The sequence below is a fragment of the Pholis gunnellus genome (assembly GCF_910591455.1).
Source record: "Pholis gunnellus genome assembly, chromosome: 12".
Classification (NCBI taxonomy): domain Eukaryota; kingdom Metazoa; phylum Chordata; class Actinopteri; order Perciformes; family Pholidae; genus Pholis; species Pholis gunnellus.
In genome coordinates, this window is record NC_136539.1 from 21,955,104 (window position 1) to 21,976,531 (window position 21,428).

A 21,428-nucleotide genomic window follows, 5' to 3' on the forward strand; every position below is an offset into this window, starting at 1 on the left:
TGATGGAAGCTTTAAGGGGAGACACTACAGGTGAACAGGGTCAACATTTGAACCCATGAAACTTCCCCAGTTGATGACGGACATTAAGACGTTTGTTTTTTTGTACTGATATCTGAACTTTGGATGAAGCCTGGTTCAAAATTCTTGTTTCATGTTGTTGACGGATTAGAGTCAAACGTTTTTCACAGAGGGGATTTGGGATATTTCCATAATAATAAAGAATTTTCTCCATGTTTTTAGTCATAAAATGCAGCATAAATCAGACTATGAATGGTATGTGAACAAACCCCTCTGTAGAAACCTTCAGAATATAGAGAGGAATGAAACGGTAACGTTTGGTGTATATAAGAGCTGCTGCAGTGGAGATTTCTGGATCAGGCGTTATCTAATGCTAACTGATCCATTACAGCCTCGTGCTGTGTGTTGACATGAAACACTAGTGGAAATCAGTTAAAAAGTTGTACACCTGGTAAAATATTCCAGGTATTTCTTATTGAGATTCTGGTAAAACCAGAAACAATATTCAAGCATTCCCACACTAACACACAGCCAACACCAAACCACAGCAACGTGAATCCCCCAGCAGTCACAGGGATTATTTCTTCTAATCTCATCTATGTTTACAATAGAGTGCATCTCAAACGAGTTCTCCTTAACAACAGACTACGGGAACATCACAGGATTAATCATAATTTCATATCCTGTACCACGGCAGTTTTAAACAGCGATACACCAGCTACAGTGTTATCTCTGAGCACAATCATGGCCATCTGACATGCAACTGAGAGAGAGAAAAAAACAAGAGAAGAAGAAGAAGAAGAAGAAGGGATCCAGTGTGAATGAGGGCAGGAAGGAAAAGGAAAAGGGACAATCAAGAGGTTTGGCAGCTGCAGTAGTGACTCTTCCAAGAAACCCAGGAGTGTTCTTGTTGGCTTAGTGTGTCATCCAAGGTCCTGTCCTCACTACGGAGATGAACCACTGCTCATCTGCTGGAACTAACAATTAAGAAATCCATAATGGCAATGCTGTCTTGCAGCATCTTTTAATGTAACGTTCAATGCTGTGAGATGTTTACTGAAGACCAATACACTGATGGTATCTGACAAGTTGGGTTTTACTTATGGTGGTTGTGTTTTATTTGTGACATAGCTGGCGTTAGTGAAGTGAGGAAGTTACGTAACAAAACTAAGGTAAATTAAGCCACTCCCACCAGTCCTTCGTTGACTTTCTTGCTCTTTACGTCGCTCTCACCGTCTAATATGGAAGCTGATGGGTTTACGTTGGAGTTGCGATGCGTCTCATACAGACACTAAGAGGTGCATTTGTGCTTTGGTATCAGGCGCCTACAGGGCCACTGGCCAAGCTTTGGTATTTTCAGTTGGGAGTGAGAACAGGTTGGCATCGCAGCTGCTTTTCTATACACACACATGATGATTTAAAAAGAAAATCTGGTATATCGTGTATTGGACCTTACCAGCAAACTGCCTGCAAATGCAACTAGAAGACATAAAAGATTCAGCCTCTGCAGGACATGAATGTACACATTTATGTTTAGTTTTCAAGTTATGGAACTAAATGATGGTCAGTAGAACATCGGAGCTTCAAAGCAGCACAGGAGGGAAGTCAATATTCAGAGAATTCAATTAAATAGCCAAACCAAATTTGACTTCAGTCTCACTGCTAGTTGTTGAGATGTGTCTCTGGACTAGAGCAGTGTTTGACTCCCTGACAGTAACATTCACCCCACACGTGTGGATACAGAGCAGAGAGCAAACTAACACTGAGAAGCATATCAGTGATTGTCCACACCAAATTATCTGTGACATGCTGGAACACTGCATGTGGCCTTGATGATGACGGACAAGCTGATGTTGGTGTCACTTGAGGGACCCCACAATCCAAGGCTTCAATGCTGAAGGGTCAATGGATCTGTGATGGGAATCAGCACAAAGACCCAGAAAGATACAAAAGAGACAGTTTAGATGAACAAGAAACCGGCGGCTTGCTGGATTTATCTCTGAGAGATCCGTGAAGAACGTGACAACCAGCTGCACCGCTGCTGTTCTGTATACCAGGAGTTGAGGGTGGACACTTTAGGTTTTGGTAAAAACTATAGTTTAGGTCTTGTGAAGTGTAGTTGTATGAGGTACTTTATCTATAGTCAGTGTGTTAGCAGATGGCGGTCGGCACGCCCCCAGTTTGGAGAAGCAGACAATGAGCACCTGTACGGCAGCAAAGCAATCAGCCAAACATATTTCAGACATCTAAAACAAAGGCCAACCTAAAAGTACATGTTTCTGACAGGAAATTGAAGCCGGTATCTATGCTTTCTTAGATCTCTCTCGTTACCGATCAAAAGAAACGTTTGGCGAGAGCATAGATGGATACAATGGCTTCAGCTCCCTGCCTGGAAACAGCTGTTTCAATGGCAATCCTTTACATACCGCAAAAGAACGTGTCATGTTACATTAAAAACATGAAAGGTAACTAAAAATGGCAACCGTATTTTAAGTTTCAGCAACCACAAGCTGTTGTCGCCAGCCTTTGCAACCACTTTTAACACTCGGTGTTGAGCCCTGAACATAATTTCCATGTTCGGCTCGTCGACTCGGCACAGTTCTGCCTCTCACGCATGGAGCATAAATGCTCCAAAAAGGCAGACGACAGCTGTGAAGATGGTTCTTATGGCTGAAGAGCGGCAGCCTCACACCACAGAGTGGGGTGATCCATCCCAGGGTTATCGGTGTTAAGAGAGTCAACGCCCCTTTCCTCAGATTGGCTGAGAGGGACGAGCCCTTTGCAGCTCCTGACAATAACAAAGATGGCAGCTGGGCTGGATAATACGTGTCAGCCAGATTAGCCGGGGCTTTTGTTCGACTCCTACGACGTGTTCATCTACACGCACAGCCATGACCGTGAGTGTTTTGGGCCCGAAAAAAACCCAACCTTGCCGAAATTTAGCATCCAGCAAGAGAAACTCTGCACAAACCGTTCTAACGCATTTTACTGCTGCGTGTAGGTGAGCCTGCCTGAGTGTGGAACGGTTCTTCTGACCGTCCAAACAGAGCCGAGGGTTGAAGCAATGGCAGCGTTCCCAGAGTGTACTGGAGCTAAGTCATCGCTCCGCAGACCACCCAATATTTTATGCCTCTGACGAGTCGGCTTCGCGCTGTTTACATGCAACAACAATGGCTGACCACCAGAGACGGCCCCCGGAGCATCGGGCCCCCTCGGGGTCCGCAGAGCTTTCCCCTCCGCGGAGCTGCTTCCTTAATGTAAGAGCCCTGAGCTCGTTAATTACTTAGAGAACCGTCCAGGAAGTAGGCTAATGCAGTTAGACAAGAGGGCTTGTCTATAGGCTACACTTTGACCTATTGGTGCTGAAATTCATTATCAATAATTTACTCTGACAGGACGAGTAGCCGGCGAATTATTCCATATGTTATTGAACGGGAGCAATAACTATTACTGATAGCTCTAAATACAGTAAAGAAATAGAAAGTGGGCTTCATTTTATGTCCTCAGGGCATCAAAAGCCTCTCCGTGTACACAACATGTGAACCCAGCAGTCACACAACACACACACACACACAATAGAAAATATGAAACCCGTTTGCTACATCCGCCCAAAAAGACACGCTGGTATCACCGGCGCTGTAGCCTATCCCGTCCGTCTCACCCCAAACTGCCATCTCAAAAAGCCGCCGCCTTAAACAAACATTGCCTCTGCCTCCATTTCATAAATTCTTTAAACTCCGGGGTTTCTCTCAATTATTCATGCTCCACAAGAGCATCCGGCGGCCGCATTGCAGCATTCTCCGTGAAAGATCACCGCCTAAAATAACAATGTCTTCCCTCTGCATAAGTAGAGACGACCGTACAACGGCCGTCCGTTGGCATGCAACTCTCTCTTTCTCGATGCTTTGGCGTGTACGGTTTTAATGGACGCCATGCAGAGCTCCACCCCCTAATCCTGGACTAAGTGATGCCGCACAAACACACACACACACACACACACACACATGCACAGACGTGGGTCTGTATTAAAAATTTAGGGGCCCTTCTCTGGGATTGAAAACATCTGAATAAGGCGGCGGCTGGTTGCTCTTCTCTTGCCGCGGTTGGTTGCCACATCTCTGGTTTGACGAGATGAGCCGTGAGATGTGGGGGAAACAAACACAGAGCGAGCGGCTCGGCTGTTGTGACATTCTCGTAATGGTCGAAGGGACCAAAGCAACACCTGAAGGCATTGACGAGCAGCCACTTCCCTTCCCGTTTTGAATTTATCGCTTAAAAAAAACACACATCTGCAAAAAGATGCTGAAGAGCTGCTGGACTTGTGCATCAATCCATCCAAGAGTCAGCTGGTGTTTAATTCAGAGTTAAAACAGTATTTGACTCAGTGAAATGTCTCATTGAAAGGCTTTCACTCGTCTTTCTGAAAAAGAAAGAGGCCTTCCTGGTGTTTAGTATCCATATTCTAAGATAAATGAGTGTTTACTGCAGCACTTGCTATTGGAATTGTTAATCTTTGTAAGTTCTTTGTGTAAGTTGAACAACATTTTATATTTCAACACTCATAAAACTATCATGTTGATAACAGAAGAGGCATATATACTAATATCTGGATAATCTCTATATCATTTCTACAAAAAACTCATTTCTTTCTTTCTGTATATAAAGAGGTTTATGATGTTTTATATTCATGTTTATCTGCAGGGTGTTAAAAAATGTAAAAACTTCAAAAGCATGAAATATAAATAAAAAATTAAACTAGAGCTCCCGTGAAGATGTTCTGGAGAGGCAGTGCTTTATGTTATACATCGTATGTATGTGTTTGTTTCTCCTTTGTTTACACTCTCATGTAATTTTGTCCGTCGCCATCTTGTTTTTTTTTTGCGACCAGACAACAAAACAAGAGGGAGGAGCTAAGTACAACCGAACGCTGAATAAGACAATTTTAGGCAACGAAAAAATTACAATCAACTTTCTTGAATTGAAGACACACTGTAAAAGGAGTTAATGTTGTAAGACGAAGACATGGACGACTCCCAGACGGGGACAACGTCGTAGCAACGACCTGTCAATCACAGTAAGTCCCGCCCCTAAAGCATCCCCTGCTTTATGGTCTGTTTGACTCTAAATGGACCATCATTTACTAAATGAACATCATGCTGTATTGAAGAAGACTTGAAACTAGAGATTGAGACCATAAACTCATGTTTACAATGTTTACTGAGGTAATAAATCAAGAGAGAAGTAGAGTCATTTTCTCATAGACTTCTATACAATTATAATTATTAATTTAAGTGATTATCTGATAATGTTCACTAAGATGTGACAAGGTTCATTAGAATGAAAGAAGACAACTGTGGGATTGCCATAACATGCATTTTTTTCCACTGATGATAGAGCTAGGCTAGCAGTTTCCACTTGCTTTCAGTCTTTGTGCTAAGCTAGGCTAAACTCATCGCAGACCTCTCTCTGTGTGCTGGACACATACAGAAGCTCATTAATTTGATATCGATCTTCTCTGAGTTTCATGGCACACGAGACGACTTCCCAAAACTGTCCCAACTAATTGGAAACAGGTTTATGTGACAGACGCGATCAATGCGTCCATGTGACTGCTCTTATGTAAAAGGACTCAACCGAATAGCAACACACATTCAGGAGAAAATTCAACTGCATGATGAATGATATGAAGTTACAAAGCCATTCCTGTTGTACGCAGAGCACCACAGATTCAGTAAATTTACCAGAGAAGAAGTTCTTGGCCCGCAGGTAGCTGACACTCAGGCGGAGGATGGAGAGTTTGTCCAGACTGGCGGTGACCTCCTCGGGGAACGGCAGCAGGCTGGCCAACCGCTCCAGCTCCCCGTTCAACCTGTCTCGGTGACGTTTGGACGGGTTGGACTTGGCCCCTTCAGTCGGTGCCTGCTTCACCCTGATGGACATGATAAACGGAGAAACAGGTCACAATAAACTCATCAGTAGGCACCAACAGAGGACCCCAAACCAATTTAAAATGGGTTTGCCTTGCTTTCAGTGTGGCGCTGGGAGGACATTTTGGGTCAAAACAAATGTCTCCTCCAAAAGTCGGTTCCCATACAACCTAAACTGAATTCTCAATTATGTTTCAAAGCAAACGTATTTCATCCCTGATTGCACCCGCAGTTTTAAACATGATTTGGTTAAGTTTAAAAATCGTGGTTTGGCTCAAAATTAGTTTGTGTGTTACGTTATTTACTGATGTAAACATAGACTGTATATAAGAAGTGGACGTAGTCATTGTGACGTCACCCATCGGTACGTGGACTGCCGTAATGAGGCCTCGAGTATGGCCGTCGCCATGTTTTTTTCCGCAAACAATGAACAGAAGTTACTGTCAATCACAGTAAGCCCCGCCCTAAAGCATACCCTGCTTTATGGTCTGTTTGACTCTAAATGGACCATCAATTACTAAATGAACATCATGCTGTATTGAAGAAGACTTGAAACTAGAGATTGAGACCATAAACTCATGTTTACAATGTTTACTGAGGTAATAAATCAAGAGAGAAGTAGAGTCATTTTCTCATAGACTTCTATACAACCAGAGGAGTCGCCCCCTGGTGGACACTAGAGAGAATGCAGCTTTAACACATGAAGCTTTGGCTTCACTCAGCAGAACCGGAGGTTGCCGCCTGGATGTAAATTAAAATAAGTCAATATTTGCTTTTTGTTTCACACAGGACACAAACAGCAGCCTCCTCAGTAAAAGTCCTGTGACAACCCATTCATCCATCCCGATAGGTCTCTCCATGTGGAGTTCCGCAGACTATGATTAGAACAACGTATCCTCATGCAACGGTTCTTATCTTACGAAAAGTTACTCCTTCTTTTTCCACAAAAGCCAGCAACACGTGTCGCTTTCTACTCATTACATGCATACGGTCTTTTCAAAATAAACTTCCGTCTTTGCGGAAAACTCAGTTAGTTTTAGGTAAAAAAACTACTACTACTAGAAACCTATTTATGATCGGCCTACGTCAAAAACTAAATCCATGATCCATTTTTAGGAGACTAGGCTGAATTTGTTGGGGGTAAAGTGACAAATACAATATATGATATTTTTGATGGGGAGAGGCAATGCAGTGACATAACCTTAATTCATATAGAGTGCTGCAGGGATGACATATTGTTGTAGGCCAAGTTAGCATCACATGGTTTCTTCCACAAATGGATTTTGGATTATTGCAGAAAATAATCTCTGTGGCAAACAAACGTTTATGATACTTAACACATTTTGTTCAGCAAGATAATCTTCAAACATAAACAACACTTTTATGATTTTTTTTAAAGCCTGAATACAATATTCAGGAGTAAAAAGCTAACGTTAGGGTATAAAGGAACTCCACCACGGTCACATGACTTCCCGTCTCCACCAATAAGCTGAAGGAGGACTCGTGTTCTCGTGAGGACGTTTAGTCGTCTCGTTTAGACACTTCTTAGCAGCCGCCTTTTATTTAAGACACTTCTAAATTCACCACAGAGGTATTTACTGACCTATTTTAGAACAAAACATTAAAAACTCTTGAGCTTGTGTTAATTAACCACAGATCTTATTTCAGGCGTCTAACCAAAAACAGATTAAAAAAGCTCGTTGACTTCGAGACGAGGGAAGTGCATCTGCAAAAATGCTGACTCATTTCTGGGCTTTAGGACTCATTCCAGCTGCACTCTGTCTGATCAGCGTTTCCCAGTCTGACCGGAGCTCCCGAGCAGCGATTGGCTATTTTAGAGACTCCTCGGCTCTGATTGGGTGATTTCCTTCAGGCACGGTTGCAAATAAGGAGCAATAAAAGGAGGCAGATGAACCTGACTTTCTGACAGACTATCCGTCTCTTGTACTAATGTCACAATATAAATACAGTTTGAGCTAATATGACAAAAAGTCTATTAAAGCTACCGAATGTAGCTTCATGTAAACCACAAAATAAACCTGGAGACAACCCCAGCTCAAACTCAACAACAAACATTTGATGACGGCGGGAAGATGACGTTTTTTGGTGAGGAACTTGAATTAATACAGTGGTTTGAAGGAACTTAAATAAATATTAGAGAAGGAAATGACCTGTTCAACTTCTTAACACTAGCCATATGCAACTTATAGAATTAAAACTACTAATGCCATTGTTCTCAATCAATAGAAAAACTGTTTTATTCCCTATTCGTTTGAATTGTGTGTTTTTACGCAAAAAAGTAACAAAGTAAAGGAAAACATTTAGAACGGTTTACGTTGACTTCATGATGGTTGAAATGAGTTTTTGGGATGGTGGTTCGTCAGCAGCCTCGCTGTCAATTAAAGTTCAAAGTAAGAAAATGTTAATCTGCAGGTCAAACTTTTAAAATAATCAAATCTGTCCAAGAATATTGCAAAAAGTGCATCTCCAGCACTGACTGTGTTCCCAAATGATTTCAGTAAAGAGACTTCTGGCACTCTGGTCTATATATTCTAAACCTATTATTATCAATATTGTTGTTTGATAATTACTTTCCATTTATTGTCTTTAACATTAAAAGTATTCTACGGTATTTTACCTTTTTTCAAGTTACTAACCAACATCATCTACAACAACAACAACAATTGACAGTTTATACAGTCCATAATAAACAGTTCCTCACTGGGGTCTGAGACCCTGCAAGAGATCTCAACATAAACTGGATGATTAACAAGATTGATAATAAGAAAAAACATATTTCTGTTTGTCTTTAACAGTAAACAGCTTCACTCCTCGGGGCTGTAAGAAGAGTTTAAACAAGTTCCTGAGTGGAACTGCTCACATTCTCTGGGGACCGTGATAGCCACATGCTGTATAAACACAGAGGAGGTTGTAATCAGACAAAGATTGGTTTAAATGGCTCACAAGCCAAAGAGGTTGGACTCCACATGGCAACACACAGATGTGGACCAAACATATTGCTGATTGTGTGTAACCTGCTTCCCAGTTGATTCTTTGTAACGAGATCAGATCAGAAAAGAGCCTTCAATGAACCGCAGGGGAGGAAAGCCTAAAGTCTAGTATTTATGTTAACAGTGCACCAGAATATATATAATCTTATTACAGGATGATATTTCATGTGTTGATATTCATTCAATACAGAAAATCACAATTTTAATTTGATTAAAACCAAATATATATTCACATAATTTAAGCATTTTCTGTTTCTCAATAGAAGAAAATGCATCGTGTTGTTGTTGTTTACAAACATTACTAATATAAAGAAGCATTTAACAGAATCAGAAAACATTTACAAGTTAGATTTATTTGCTGTCTTTTCTATTTTTTCCACAAACATGAACAACATGGCAGCAATATGATCTGACAGCAGTGTGCAGTTCTACCACGACAGCCATAGACACATGATCATCTGTTTGTACTGGACACCAGTGATGGATGTCGGTGTGTCTTTTATGTGTGTATACAACTAGGATAAAAAAAGATTGTATCATATTTAATACCTTGATTCTATATATTTTCCCACACTCAGTATAAGCTGTGGTGTAATTTGATCAAATGTCTTTCATGAATTGCCAGAGTACAGAGTCATGTCGTAAAACTGCATGTTTGATGATCAACAATCCAAAACGTTAACCGTTGGTCAATCTGGAGATTTCAGCAATATGGCTGCTCAGGTGGCAGACATTATTATTTTTATGGATTTTATGAATGAATAAATTGAACCTTGATATGAAAACACACAAAAGAAAAGCAATAATTCTTTAGATTGTGAAAACTGCAACCAGCGAGCAATAAATCCATCAGTTATCAAAGCAGTCACTGATCAATGTGTGTGTGTGTGTGTGTGTGTGTGTGTGTGTGTGTGTGTGTGTGTGTGTGTGTGTGTGTGTGTGTGTGTGTGTGTGTGTGTGAGAAAAGCCTCGTCATGAACCGCACCTCTACACTGACCCTGCTCTGTAAACACTGATCCACTGAGTCAAATCTGAGCTTCTCTGTAACCAAAAGGTGCCTCACCATAGTTTGAGTCCATCATGAGTCGTCTCATCACAAGAGGAGGATTATGGGTATTTTTCATTTGTGCTACTTTTGCAAACACCAAGTCTCTCTCTGTCTCTTTTTTAGGAATTATCATCAGTTTCTGATTGAAGAAATTCTCCCAGATTAAAGCATTTTAAAAGGAAACCGTCTCACTGCCTGTAACATGTTTCACTGGCAGGATATGAATTACTTATGATCAAATAAATGACTTCATCAGAAGAGCAGAAGCAGCACAACATAAAGACACAGAGGTGAATCATCCTCCTGTTCAGTCTTCATCAACACAGTTTACAGTGCTCACACTTTATAATAAAGTCAATATTTAATTTGGATGATCTCATCATCACTGCTGAGGATTTAATCATGATGGAAAAAAGACGTTTGGGTTTTACAGTCAAGGCAAAGCCTTAAAACATATAAAAGGCTATTTCTTTCAAATTGCGATTTTTAACAGTATAAGCTCAACAAATACTTGTTTTTATTAATATAAGAGGGATTATTAAATATCCTAAACCAATCAAAAATAACCTGACGACGTTATAAACAATGTGTCTGATCCTCTGAAGGGCGTTTTGACAGAAAATGGCGCAACAACCTGCACGAGGGTCCCAGTGACTCAGAGACGTTATAACAACACATTACTAAATAATGCTAAATAAAAAACGCGTGTGTTCTTTAAGCTTATTTGGAGGGGTATTTTTTATTTAAATAGCTCTATGAATACAAATCTAAGAGAGAAGCGTTGAAGGTTAAAATCAGGCCGCAGTTGCAGGCCTGCAATAATCCGCAGGCATTAAAGGAACCCTGCACAACGTTTTACAAAGCACAGAACATCTCCACCTTATTGTTTTCATCATAGAACATCAAGAAACATCCCATTAGAAAGCACAAATACGTATCACCCAGCAGGTGCATTGACGTTTATTTGCGTTGACAAACGAAACCTGGAATATTTTCTAAATCGATGAAAGAAACTGGTTTCTCTAAATGTTCTGTAGAAGTGCTGCAGGCTCGCAGCGGGTCTGTGCATTTAGGAACTAACATCAGAATTCATGCTCTCCAGGTCGGTTTTTACTATTTAATACGAGGCTGTTTTCAGGGAATTTAATTGGCATTTACAATAAAATAAATAAATAAAGGAACTTACGCTCTCTGGACTGGTTTTCTCCGCTTGCGTCCTGCATACATGACGGCTCTTCTTATATAAGCCTCCGATGAATCCCTCAGAAACACACAGAGCCTCTCTGCGCTACATGTAAGCCACCAACAATATTCTGCTATAATCCTTTAGATCAAGACCGGCAACACATTCTTTAAAAAATAAAAAAACAGAGAAAACAAACAAAAAAATAGCCAAACGAAATAAGTTATACGAACAGGACTTCGTATTTTTTCGATGGGCCGCTGCACTTCGGAGTTCAATCAAAATGTGCAGGAAAAAAACAAGAGATTGGGAATAATGAGATCCGCTAAAAAATCAATTAAAAAAGAGAAAAATATGGAAACGGTTGCGGTCCCATCGGCCCTCACGGAAAGATGAAGTTGTTCCAAGTAGAAAGACGATGTTGAGTTTTCATCCTCATGAAGAAAAAGATGAAATTATCTGAGAGGAGACGCAGTCTGCAGAGGAACCCTCCTCATCCTCCCTCCGGGTTATAAATACAACAAAACAATCTTCAAATAAACGCATAGAAAGCTCCAAGTATTTACATTTTATAATCTACATCAGTGCTGCACTCCAATTAGCGCCGGACATGAGCTGCAACGGAGGAGGAGGGGGGGCAGCAGCGAGTGCGCGCATTCCACTGGCGGGCACACCCGACACAGATTTCCGACGGTTGCGAGCACGAGAAGCTTCTTATGAAAATTACAGGACAGGGGCAGGAGGCGACGCGCGCCCACGAGGAAGAGTCTCCTGGAAACACGGGCCGAGCGCGTCCACGCCGGGGCGTTCGCGAGCGGGTCCCGGCGTCCAATCAGCGCTCACATCGAGAGAGATGGAGGTTTATGTAGAGCCTGCATTGGCCCGTGCTGAATGTGGGTCAGAGGTTAGACTTTTTAAATAATGTAGCTGAATTCATTCCAACATTGGGAGGAACTCTGTGTTTACGAAGAACAACGATAATTGATCTGCAATAGAAGATATTAGACAAAGTGACTGTAATTCATATTTTTGTAATAACAATGCAAGGAGTATTATAACCTGATTCAGCTGCTGGGCGGCGTTTTGTTAAATTAGAAAAAAATCTCTAAATAGTCACTTTACACTAACCGCTCAGCAGCAAACAGCAGACGGACACCGTTAGCGACTATCTGGTGAACACAGTGGAGCCGTTAGCAGCTAAAGAGACGGACGTTTCCCCTCATGAGGTGGTGGAGACCAAAAACTGAGCTAAAAGAAAGAGAATATTGGACTTTACGTTCTTCAGGCGGCCACCGCATTGTGCTCGCTGGCTCCCAACAGAGTCATCGTCAATGTTATTCATTTCACCTGTGCTGCTGGATTCAGCTGCAGCACGTTAACCAGCACGTAAAGGATGCAGGTGTGGGCCGACTCATCATCAGTAGGCCCTTTTCACCGCAGCTATTTGGACATTACCTGCAGGGTAAACACGGGTTAATAACATTATGGCCGCATTCCATTTAGGTGGGTCAGGGCCCTGGTATTGTGCATGCTGCAGCTCAATGGCTGTGACACACGAAATAACAACATTTATTTGATTAATGACACCTGTTCTTACCCGGACATGTCCACATGGCTGCTGGCAAAAAAGAGCGCGTACCGTACACTGGATATAAGAAGTGGACGTAGTCATCAGGACGTCACCCATTGGTTTGGTTATCTTGGATTGTGGCCATCGCCATGTTTTCTTTGCAGCCAATGAACAGAGGTTACCATATTTGGAATACGGAGGTACAGATACGTCTAGCTGCAGCGACCGGTCAATCACAGTAAGCCCCGCCCTAAAGCATCCCCTGCTTTATGGTCTGTTTGTCTCTAAATGGACCATCATTTACTAAATGAACATCATGCTGTATTGAAGAAGACTTGAAACTAGAGATTGAGACCATAAACTCATGTTTACAATGTTTACTGAGGTAATAAATCAAGAGAGAAGTAGAGTCATTTTCTCATAGACTTCTATACAACCAGAGGAGTCGCCCCCTGGTGGACATTAGAGAGAATGCAGCTTTTAAACACTTCAGCATTGGCTTCACTTGACAGAACCGGAGGTTGCTGCCTGGGCGTGACACACAGCTGGAATGTTGTGTTCCTTTTGTGTTTATGAGTTGTATTTGTTGATGATCAAACTTTCTTCCCTTCAACGTTTGTGTAGCGCCTGGCAAAGGCTCTGTTTTAACCGCAAACCTTACTGACATCACATAACTTGTGTATTTATCTTGAATTTGTGAATTTATAATATATATACTGTGTATATATATATACCACTATAGTTATGAAAACTGTCATAGTCCAACAAAGATCATAAAATGCAGCGGTATGACAAAGCAATGGACAGCTGATGCAGCTGTTCCATAGGTCATGTTTAATTTAAGTCTCTTTAAAATGACGGCTCCGAGGACGTCTCATTGGTAATTGCTCGTTGCCTTGACTCCTCTCTCCTCTCTCCGCTCGCATCTCCTGTGGGCGGGACAAAGACACTATAGTGAAGGCTATGAGAGAAGGCGAGGAAAGGAATCGAGGATTTACAAAACTGGGAAATGAGAAAGGCCCACTGTCGGCCCATTGGTTTGTAAATTGCAGCATTTGTTTGTTTCTTTTTTCGTTGGTTCAGCCTGCTGTCAATCAAACACAGACACCAACACACACCTGAGAGCAAAATGCTAATTTTATAATATCAAATACCTGTTTTAGACAATAATTTTGATTGCAAAACGATGATTTGTTAGACCTGAAATTAGAATGTAGTCTAAAGTTATAATGTTTACTCATTTAAACAAGGACATATGAAAGAATATCATTTCTTTGATCAGAATGTGATCAAGTGTTCAGTCAGTTCAGATTGTCATTTATATTCTAAACCCTTTTAATCCAATAAATACAAAATAATTGAAAGCTTTACAGAATAATGAAATATGAATAATTCTGATAATTTGCCTCGGGGACACTTGGACTCACGACTTCAGTCTCATCTTGTCAGACTGTGTGTAAACAGCTGCGGAGGTTCAAACACGATTGTGTTTTGACAGCAGACAAAGACAGATATGTCGAGTTGTTCGTGCTATATGGAAATACATAATGCCTATACGTTGAGTCACATGACCACATCAGACCCCCTCTGGGCACTCAAGACCCCCACAGCACATGGAGAATGAAAACTAGGCCAACATGCTGGTTGTATTGTAGTGGGCTCTTATTATCTTTCATTTGTCAAGCATCAGAACTCCCCTGCTTTTCAGGATGACTTATGGTTCTATTTTTATATAAAGGACACTAACTGTGTATTAGTCGGTCAAAGACCTTCGTCCAGAGTATCAATTGAATATTCAAGGTTTCCAGAGGATTAACCCTTTCATTTTGAACACTACGTGTTTTTTTTTATTAGTTTCATCCTCTCAACGAAATGCCAACTATGCACGAAATATACCTATAATCTAAAATGTTAGTCTCTGAGAATGTTCATGTTAAAGGACAGCCTGGTTGTTCTATTGGGCTAAACTTCCACTGAAATGATCTCAACCTTCAGTACGTTGTTTTTTTGCAATGTATTGTACATTGCCAGAGGCCAATATGAGCTTTAGATTTGTAATCCTTCAATTTCTTGAAGTTGGGCTCAATCAATTGTAGGTAGAGGTGCACATGGATGTGAGCAACTTTTGTGACCAAAGGCTCCTTCCTGGTCCAGTGTGGCCCAGTTTAAAAACAAAGCTGGTGAAATGTAAAGGATGAAAGCACAACATGAAGTGTCTTAGAATGGAATCAGGCACCACGAGCGTCTAGAAAAGCTTCAGTGCTCCTCACCATTCCTCCACAAGATATTCTCTCATTCATATAAAACAACCTTTTATTAAATCAGGTAATATCATTGAGAGACCCGAGTACAGCAGAAATAAAGATAAAAAGCAAACATAGCCAAAGGCGCAGACATCCCATAAATGAAGTGAGTAAAATAAGTTTATGTTACACTATTAGTAACTAACCGTGCTGCACATAGATGTTCAATTTTGTTGAGATCTGGTGACTGTAAAGGCCGTAACGGTTTATTCACATCATTTCAATATTCACCAAAACGTTCAGTGAGCCCTGGTGGACAAAAGCATCTGCATTTGATATGTTTCTCTTTTATTCACATTTTTCCTTTAATTTGTCCCCCGTCTGTAGTTGTTTTATTGAGGATTCAAGGGTTCAAGGATCATTTATTGTCATTATGCTACACAGAGATACACAATGAAATGCAGATGTAGCCCATTTGTAACACAACAAACACAACTAAACAGAAACAGAAGTACATTCCTGTAGTGCATTTTTTTAATTTGCTTCATAAGGAATGTAAACAGCAGCAACAAAAACAATTCTCTGGTCAGATAATATGGCCGACATCTTCACATTAAACATTCAACATGAGGAGAAAACATTGTGTTTGAGCACCAAGCCTCAAGATGTGAACACAGAGTCCACCTCCTCTGGTCCCGTCAACATCAATCCCACCACTATGACTTTGCTAATACTTACACATTAGGAGCTAAATTTAAAAAATGCCATGTAACAGTACCGTTAAGGATACACAAATATTACGTTCATAATTCAAATGAAATACTGGTTTTGCTCAAGAAGCATCACAAAAATGTCTGCAGCTCTCCAGCAAATCTAAATAAGTATTTTGGTGCAGTAGCGACCATCAGATCGGTGCATGTAAGTTATGGATGTGAGCCTTCATCCCTCTGCACACACAGACATTCAGCAAAGCACTTATTCATGATAAGTTGTCATATATGCTTCCTTTGACTTTGAATTGTGTATGTTTTTTTGTTGTATGCGCCTGTACACACCACTACAGAAATCCGTCGGCACTTGCCCTTCATGCTTCCAGGAGCTTGTGCGTTTGTTTAGACACTTGTGTGTCCCACGGGACGGCATCGCCACAGCTGTAAATGTGTTTTTCATGCTCCGAGCCCCAAGAGAGCGAGGAGGAAAGAGAGCTTGTGGTCTTTTGAAGTCTTGTCTGCCAGTCAAGGTTGTCCTGTCGGCCTGCAAGGGGAGCCGTGCATCATTTTCCGTAACACGTGTAGCATGACGGGATTCGCAAGCTAGCAAACTAGCCAGCTGTCCACTAGCTAGCTTGCCACCAGCCCGCTGAAACCATAGACTGTATATAAGAAGATGGCGTAGTCATTGTGTCGTCACCCATTGGTTTGTGACAGTTCTAAATGGACCATCATTTACTAAATGAACATCATGCTGTGTTGAAGAAGACTTGAAACTAGAGATTGAGACCATAAACTCATGTTTACAATGTTTACTGAGGTAATAAATCAAGAGAGAAGTAGAGTCATTTTCTCATAGACTTCTATACAACCAGAGGAGACGCCCCCTGCTGGCCACTAGAGAGAATGCAAGTTTTATGACCTTTCCGCATCGGCTTCACTTGGCACAACATGGCGAAATTAGCAAGCTAGCTAACTAGCTATAGTGGACAGCTAATTCCCCGGTAAATGCTACACTGTTTACTGTTTACCCAAACAATACACAGGTAGTGTACTGTGTGGCATGCAGTCTTTTTTATCAGCAAATAGCACTGCAATCTCGCACTGCGGAGAATGTGGTGAAGACATGCTTTAGGTTTACTGGCAACTCAGTTCCTCATTATTGTATGTTTAAGACACTGACATGATTAAAATAAAAAAAACAATATTCCCCTGACCCTTTATCTTGAGTATTCGTATAATATAATGACTTAACTGTTAATATAATTACCTTATTTTTGCAAATAATCATTCATTATTTTTCTTCAACATATACAGTATATACCATCTTAAATATGAGATATCATGCATGCAACATTGACAATCTGTCAAAAATGGGGCAAATGATACAGCCCCGTATCTACCATTAAAACAAACATGGCAGCACAAACAATCACTCAAGCCTTCAACCTTTACACCGAACCTTACAACGGGGATAGACTATCAAAGAGAAGTGGGATGTCAAATCCTACAGTGAGTTTTATATAATAATACATTAGCATGCAGGCTCTTTGTCCACAAACTTTAAATTGTGCCTTTGCAGCGGAAAACTACTGAAAAATGTTTGAGGTTTGCGGCTTTGTAAGTCATCAGTTGAAATGTGGCTTTGGGGCCCCTAAGGGGAAAAAAGGGGCCGGATATTATTTTACAGCTTTAAAGAAAATACAAACTAATAACTTTGTGTGGGGTTTTGGCAGTAAAAGAATTATTACATCTACTACATGTAGAAGGAATTAGTACAAAGGCCACACACATTTATCTTTCTGTTCTCCTGAATAAAACCACAAACACTTCCTGGTTTGAAAGACATAAAGTCGTTTTTTTTTTAAATATTTATTTTAGTTCTTCAAGGAAATAAAAGCCAATGAAGAGTCCTTCACATTATACGACAAGAGAATGATGTTGGGAGCATCAAGAACAAACATTTGTTACTGTACAGAAATCATGATGCCTTTGATTTTCTGCATTTTGTTGTGCTACAAACGTAAAGTACAATGTAATGTCTGACATAGAAGACATTGCATTTAAAAAAATAAAAATAACCTGAAAGGTATTTAAATAATGTAAATATCAGAAAGAAATGTCCAAAATCTAAATCTATGTATAATATATGCAATTCAAAACAATATTCTCAGCTAAATTCTAATGAAATTAACTTATAAAAGACTTATAAAGTATATAGTTTAAATGAAATCACTGCTGAATTCAACCTTCTGTCACTCTCAAACTGATTGACAGATCTTTTAATACACCCAATAAATTGATAATGCTTCCCAAATTGAATTAAATGCCTGTTTAAATCAGGTTACCAGATTAAAGCAGGCTGAGTTAAAAAAAAAGCTTTAAAACGTGATTTATTTTAGGTGGAAGTTGCACAATTTGATATTATGATCCGACCGAGCATCAACCTTGTTTTTGTGGCGATACTGTATGTTTGTATGCCATGTTTGCCCCAAGAGAAGTTTAACATTTATATATATATATAGGCTACTTATAACCTGATTCATATTGTAATATCGATGGATGTGTGATCACAGACTCATTCAAAGATTTCAGGTTCTCTGTTAAATGTCAGTGCTGCTGACATGAGACACAGACGGGGGAGAGTGCGCCCTCTGGTGGACAACACCAACATTGCTCTCTACAAAATGATAAAAAAGAACCTCTCACCAGTGCTGTGTGTGCTCCCTCTCAAAACCCTCCCTCTTTTTCTATTATATACACTTTTTTTATTTTACTGTATTTGGTTTTATTTATCTATTTACCATTATATCTGTATTATACTTGTACATGTTTGTCTTTGGTAATGTTCCTAATGTCATTGCTGTGCTCTTGGTCCTAGCAGAGGTGGGTCATGCTGGGTAATGTCGCTATGTTCGTACACGTGTGCACATGGTTAAATTATGCACAAATGCTGAAGTTGCCCTTAAACATGGATGTTTTATAAACAAATGAGCCAAACACATTTTGAATCATTGCACACATATTTATGAAAAAAGCATTTAACAGTAGACAAAGGCTGGTTATTTGTTCAACATATATTATGATATAGATACTATAACTACTTGGCTATATATAAAGTGGATTATAATGACACGGATTTCTGCTATTTTTTCCTTTTACGAAAAAAAACAAAAAACAGAAATATGGCAAGGCACATGTTAGCATAACAACATCGACACAGCTGTGAATAACACATTTGGCTCCTGGGTTTCTTTTCATAGTGGCTACAGTCATGACACGTCTGTATTAAAGTTCAATATCAAAGGTGATGTTTTTATCGTCCTGATAGACTCCACGGACTGAGATCGTCTCCATGATTGTGCTTTCAACACAACAAAGACAAACTAGCAGAAAGGACACAGCAGGGGGGGGGGGGGCACATTACATCTGTGCCCCGACACCTTTACCATCATTTTATTGATGTTTTCACCATTTTTAAGCATTTCACTGAAAGCTATTTCCAAAAACGAAAAAGGTAAAAATACTGAGTGATTTCCCACAGTGCAGCAGAAATACGATCGAGCTGCCATGTTTACCTCACTCGGGTTCATCCAAACCATTTCTTGTAGTGTGGAAATAAAGACCTGGTATAGAAGAGCAGATATAACGGAGCCACGATGAAGAGAAGGAACAAAGTACATATGGACAGAGTGCATTGTGGGACCTGTTTACTCATCAATGCAAGAAATCTTACCACCTCGACAGAGATAGGTCACGTTTAAGTATTTTCCCTTGTTTCCATTGTTTCGGACGTTCTGTGTGATGGAGAGTGGACTTTAAAGAGATTCCTCGGAGCCTTGAAATGCACTTAAGGATAAAAGCTTTACTCTAGAGTAAACACACTGCATCCCCTATGGACACTTCCCTTATATTAGTGCAGCTCTGAAGGATGGCCTTAGAAAATAATATGTTACTATACAAGAAGGCACGGATACATTTGCATGAAGATACGTTTTAAGCTGCCCACTCGGAACGAAGGCACAAGAAAAAATGCGTATGGTCATGAAGCCATCATATAAATTAATGTTTGGGTCGATACACGTTTTAGGGCGTTCCTATGTAGGACCACAAGATATGGGAGAATGGAACAGAAGACCATCCTTTCAAGTTGTGCATTTGATTTTAGAAAATACATCCCATGCAGTGCACACCTCTGAAGGATGGAGATGAACGGGAGGAGGTGTCATCTGTACCCCGCTCCCTCGTTCAACGTGTTCATTTACTGTCTGGGGTTCTTAGCATTCTGTTGTCCGTTTGAGGGGCAAGTTTGCTGCGACAGATGTGACGTTTTTCTTTGACTGAAGAGCACCTGAAGGCACCATCGGTTTTGGTAACTGTTGGAAGAGCGTAGAGCGGCGGCGGCTCACGCGTCATTCTCAGGAGCGGGCCAACGGAACGGGGCCGACGGTATCGACTGTGTGTTGGAGCAATCTTTGAGAAAGCTTTCCCGTAAAAAACTACTTCACTGTTTGTAGAATAGTTGGGAGATCGTTCAGACTGTGACTCATGTACGTCTGAGACTCTTTTTCTTCTCACAAGCACCCCGCGTTCTGTTGAGACGAGTGCGTGATTACAGTGCGGGGCCGATGTGGCACGAGGAAGGGTTTTATTGACGGACTGATATCTTATTAAGGCTCATTGTCACGGGACTTCCAGTTTACATTAAGTTCCATTACTGAATATAATAAGCTGCATCTCAAAGCGACCCTCGAGTCTAATATCTGCAGCAGTGCGTTCAAAAGAACTCAACTGCAGCGATGCTTATGTTCAGTTTAAAAAAACAACAACAACACGTCACTGAAATGAAAAATAATGCGACAAATGAAAATGCTTTCATCCCAGACAGAAGCTTACAGGAAGCAGAGTTGATGTGACAATCAGAAGGGTCGTCGTGTCCTGACTGCTCTGCTCGTGTGTACTGTTGGTCCTCGGCAGCATCTCTCCACAGAAGCACATTGATTGTTGCGCGTGTGACCCGCTGTACATCTGAGCGAGGCTCTTTTGGTGAAACGAATACTAACCAGTTGGATTACAGATTGTATTTACATCAACCACATTTAAGAGTTTCGTTAAAAAATATACAGATTATTTGATCTGTAATAACATTGAACTGACGTTACTGCTGTGCTTTCAGGTCACTTTAAGTGATTTATTTTCAGTTTGTTTTACAAAGATGATGACGACATCTTTCAGAAAGGTCATCATCAACGTTTCGAATGATTATATATATATACATAATATATATATGTTATTTAATATGCTTGTTCCGGTTATTTTCTTATCGTATTTTAGGTATTCAAAATTGGGAGATGAATGAATGTCCCAGGCTGAAAACACCTGGTTTCCCTTATAAAAACCTATTTCTTTGGCTATTTGGATCTACTTGACCAATCCTCCTAGCTGGCTCAAGCTCCATCCTGATAAACGCACTTGTGGCTTTGTACTTCATTATTACTAGTGTATCTTCACTCAAAACTGACGCGCACAGCTTTTAAAACATTACAGACTGGACAAGAGTATAAACGATATAAAACATTATGACAATAAGCACGAGAGTCTGTGGATAAGCGCTGATACAGGCCGACTCTACTCCGCCAGGTACACGGCTACGTCCTGAGCCGGAGAGGCAAACATCCCATTGAGTTCAGCGGAGCCTCTCGCATCCTGCTGGAGAGA

General features: G+C 40.6%; 2 protein-coding genes across 3 annotated transcripts in view; both read right to left on the minus strand.

The window, feature by feature from the left end:
* Window positions 1-11,231, minus strand: part of LOC306703722 (aryl hydrocarbon receptor-like) — a gene marked incomplete at both ends in the record, with an annotated part of 35,286 nt that extends 24,055 nt beyond the window's left edge. The window contains 2 exons of the mRNA XM_079169779.1: window positions 5,760-5,947; window positions 11,191-11,231. Coding sequence (XP_079025905.1) covers window positions 5,760-5,947; window positions 11,191-11,231 — 229 coding nt within the window. The remainder of the gene's footprint in view (window positions 1-5,759; window positions 5,948-11,190) is intronic.
* Window positions 11,232-18,720: 7,489 nt separating this feature from the next.
* LOC306703840 (aryl hydrocarbon receptor-like) overlaps window positions 18,721-21,428 on the minus strand; it is a 28,827-nt gene continuing 26,119 nt past the window's right edge. Inside the window, exon 11 of one of the 2 annotated variants that reach the window (XM_079169962.1) lies at window positions 18,721-21,416. In XM_079169962.1, the coding sequence (XP_079026088.1) occupies window positions 21,339-21,416 (78 nt within the window). In that variant the 3' untranslated portion in view covers window positions 18,721-21,338. Of the gene's footprint in view, window positions 21,420-21,428 lie in introns of both variants that reach the window. The other variant, XM_079169961.1, reaches the window with a different exon arrangement.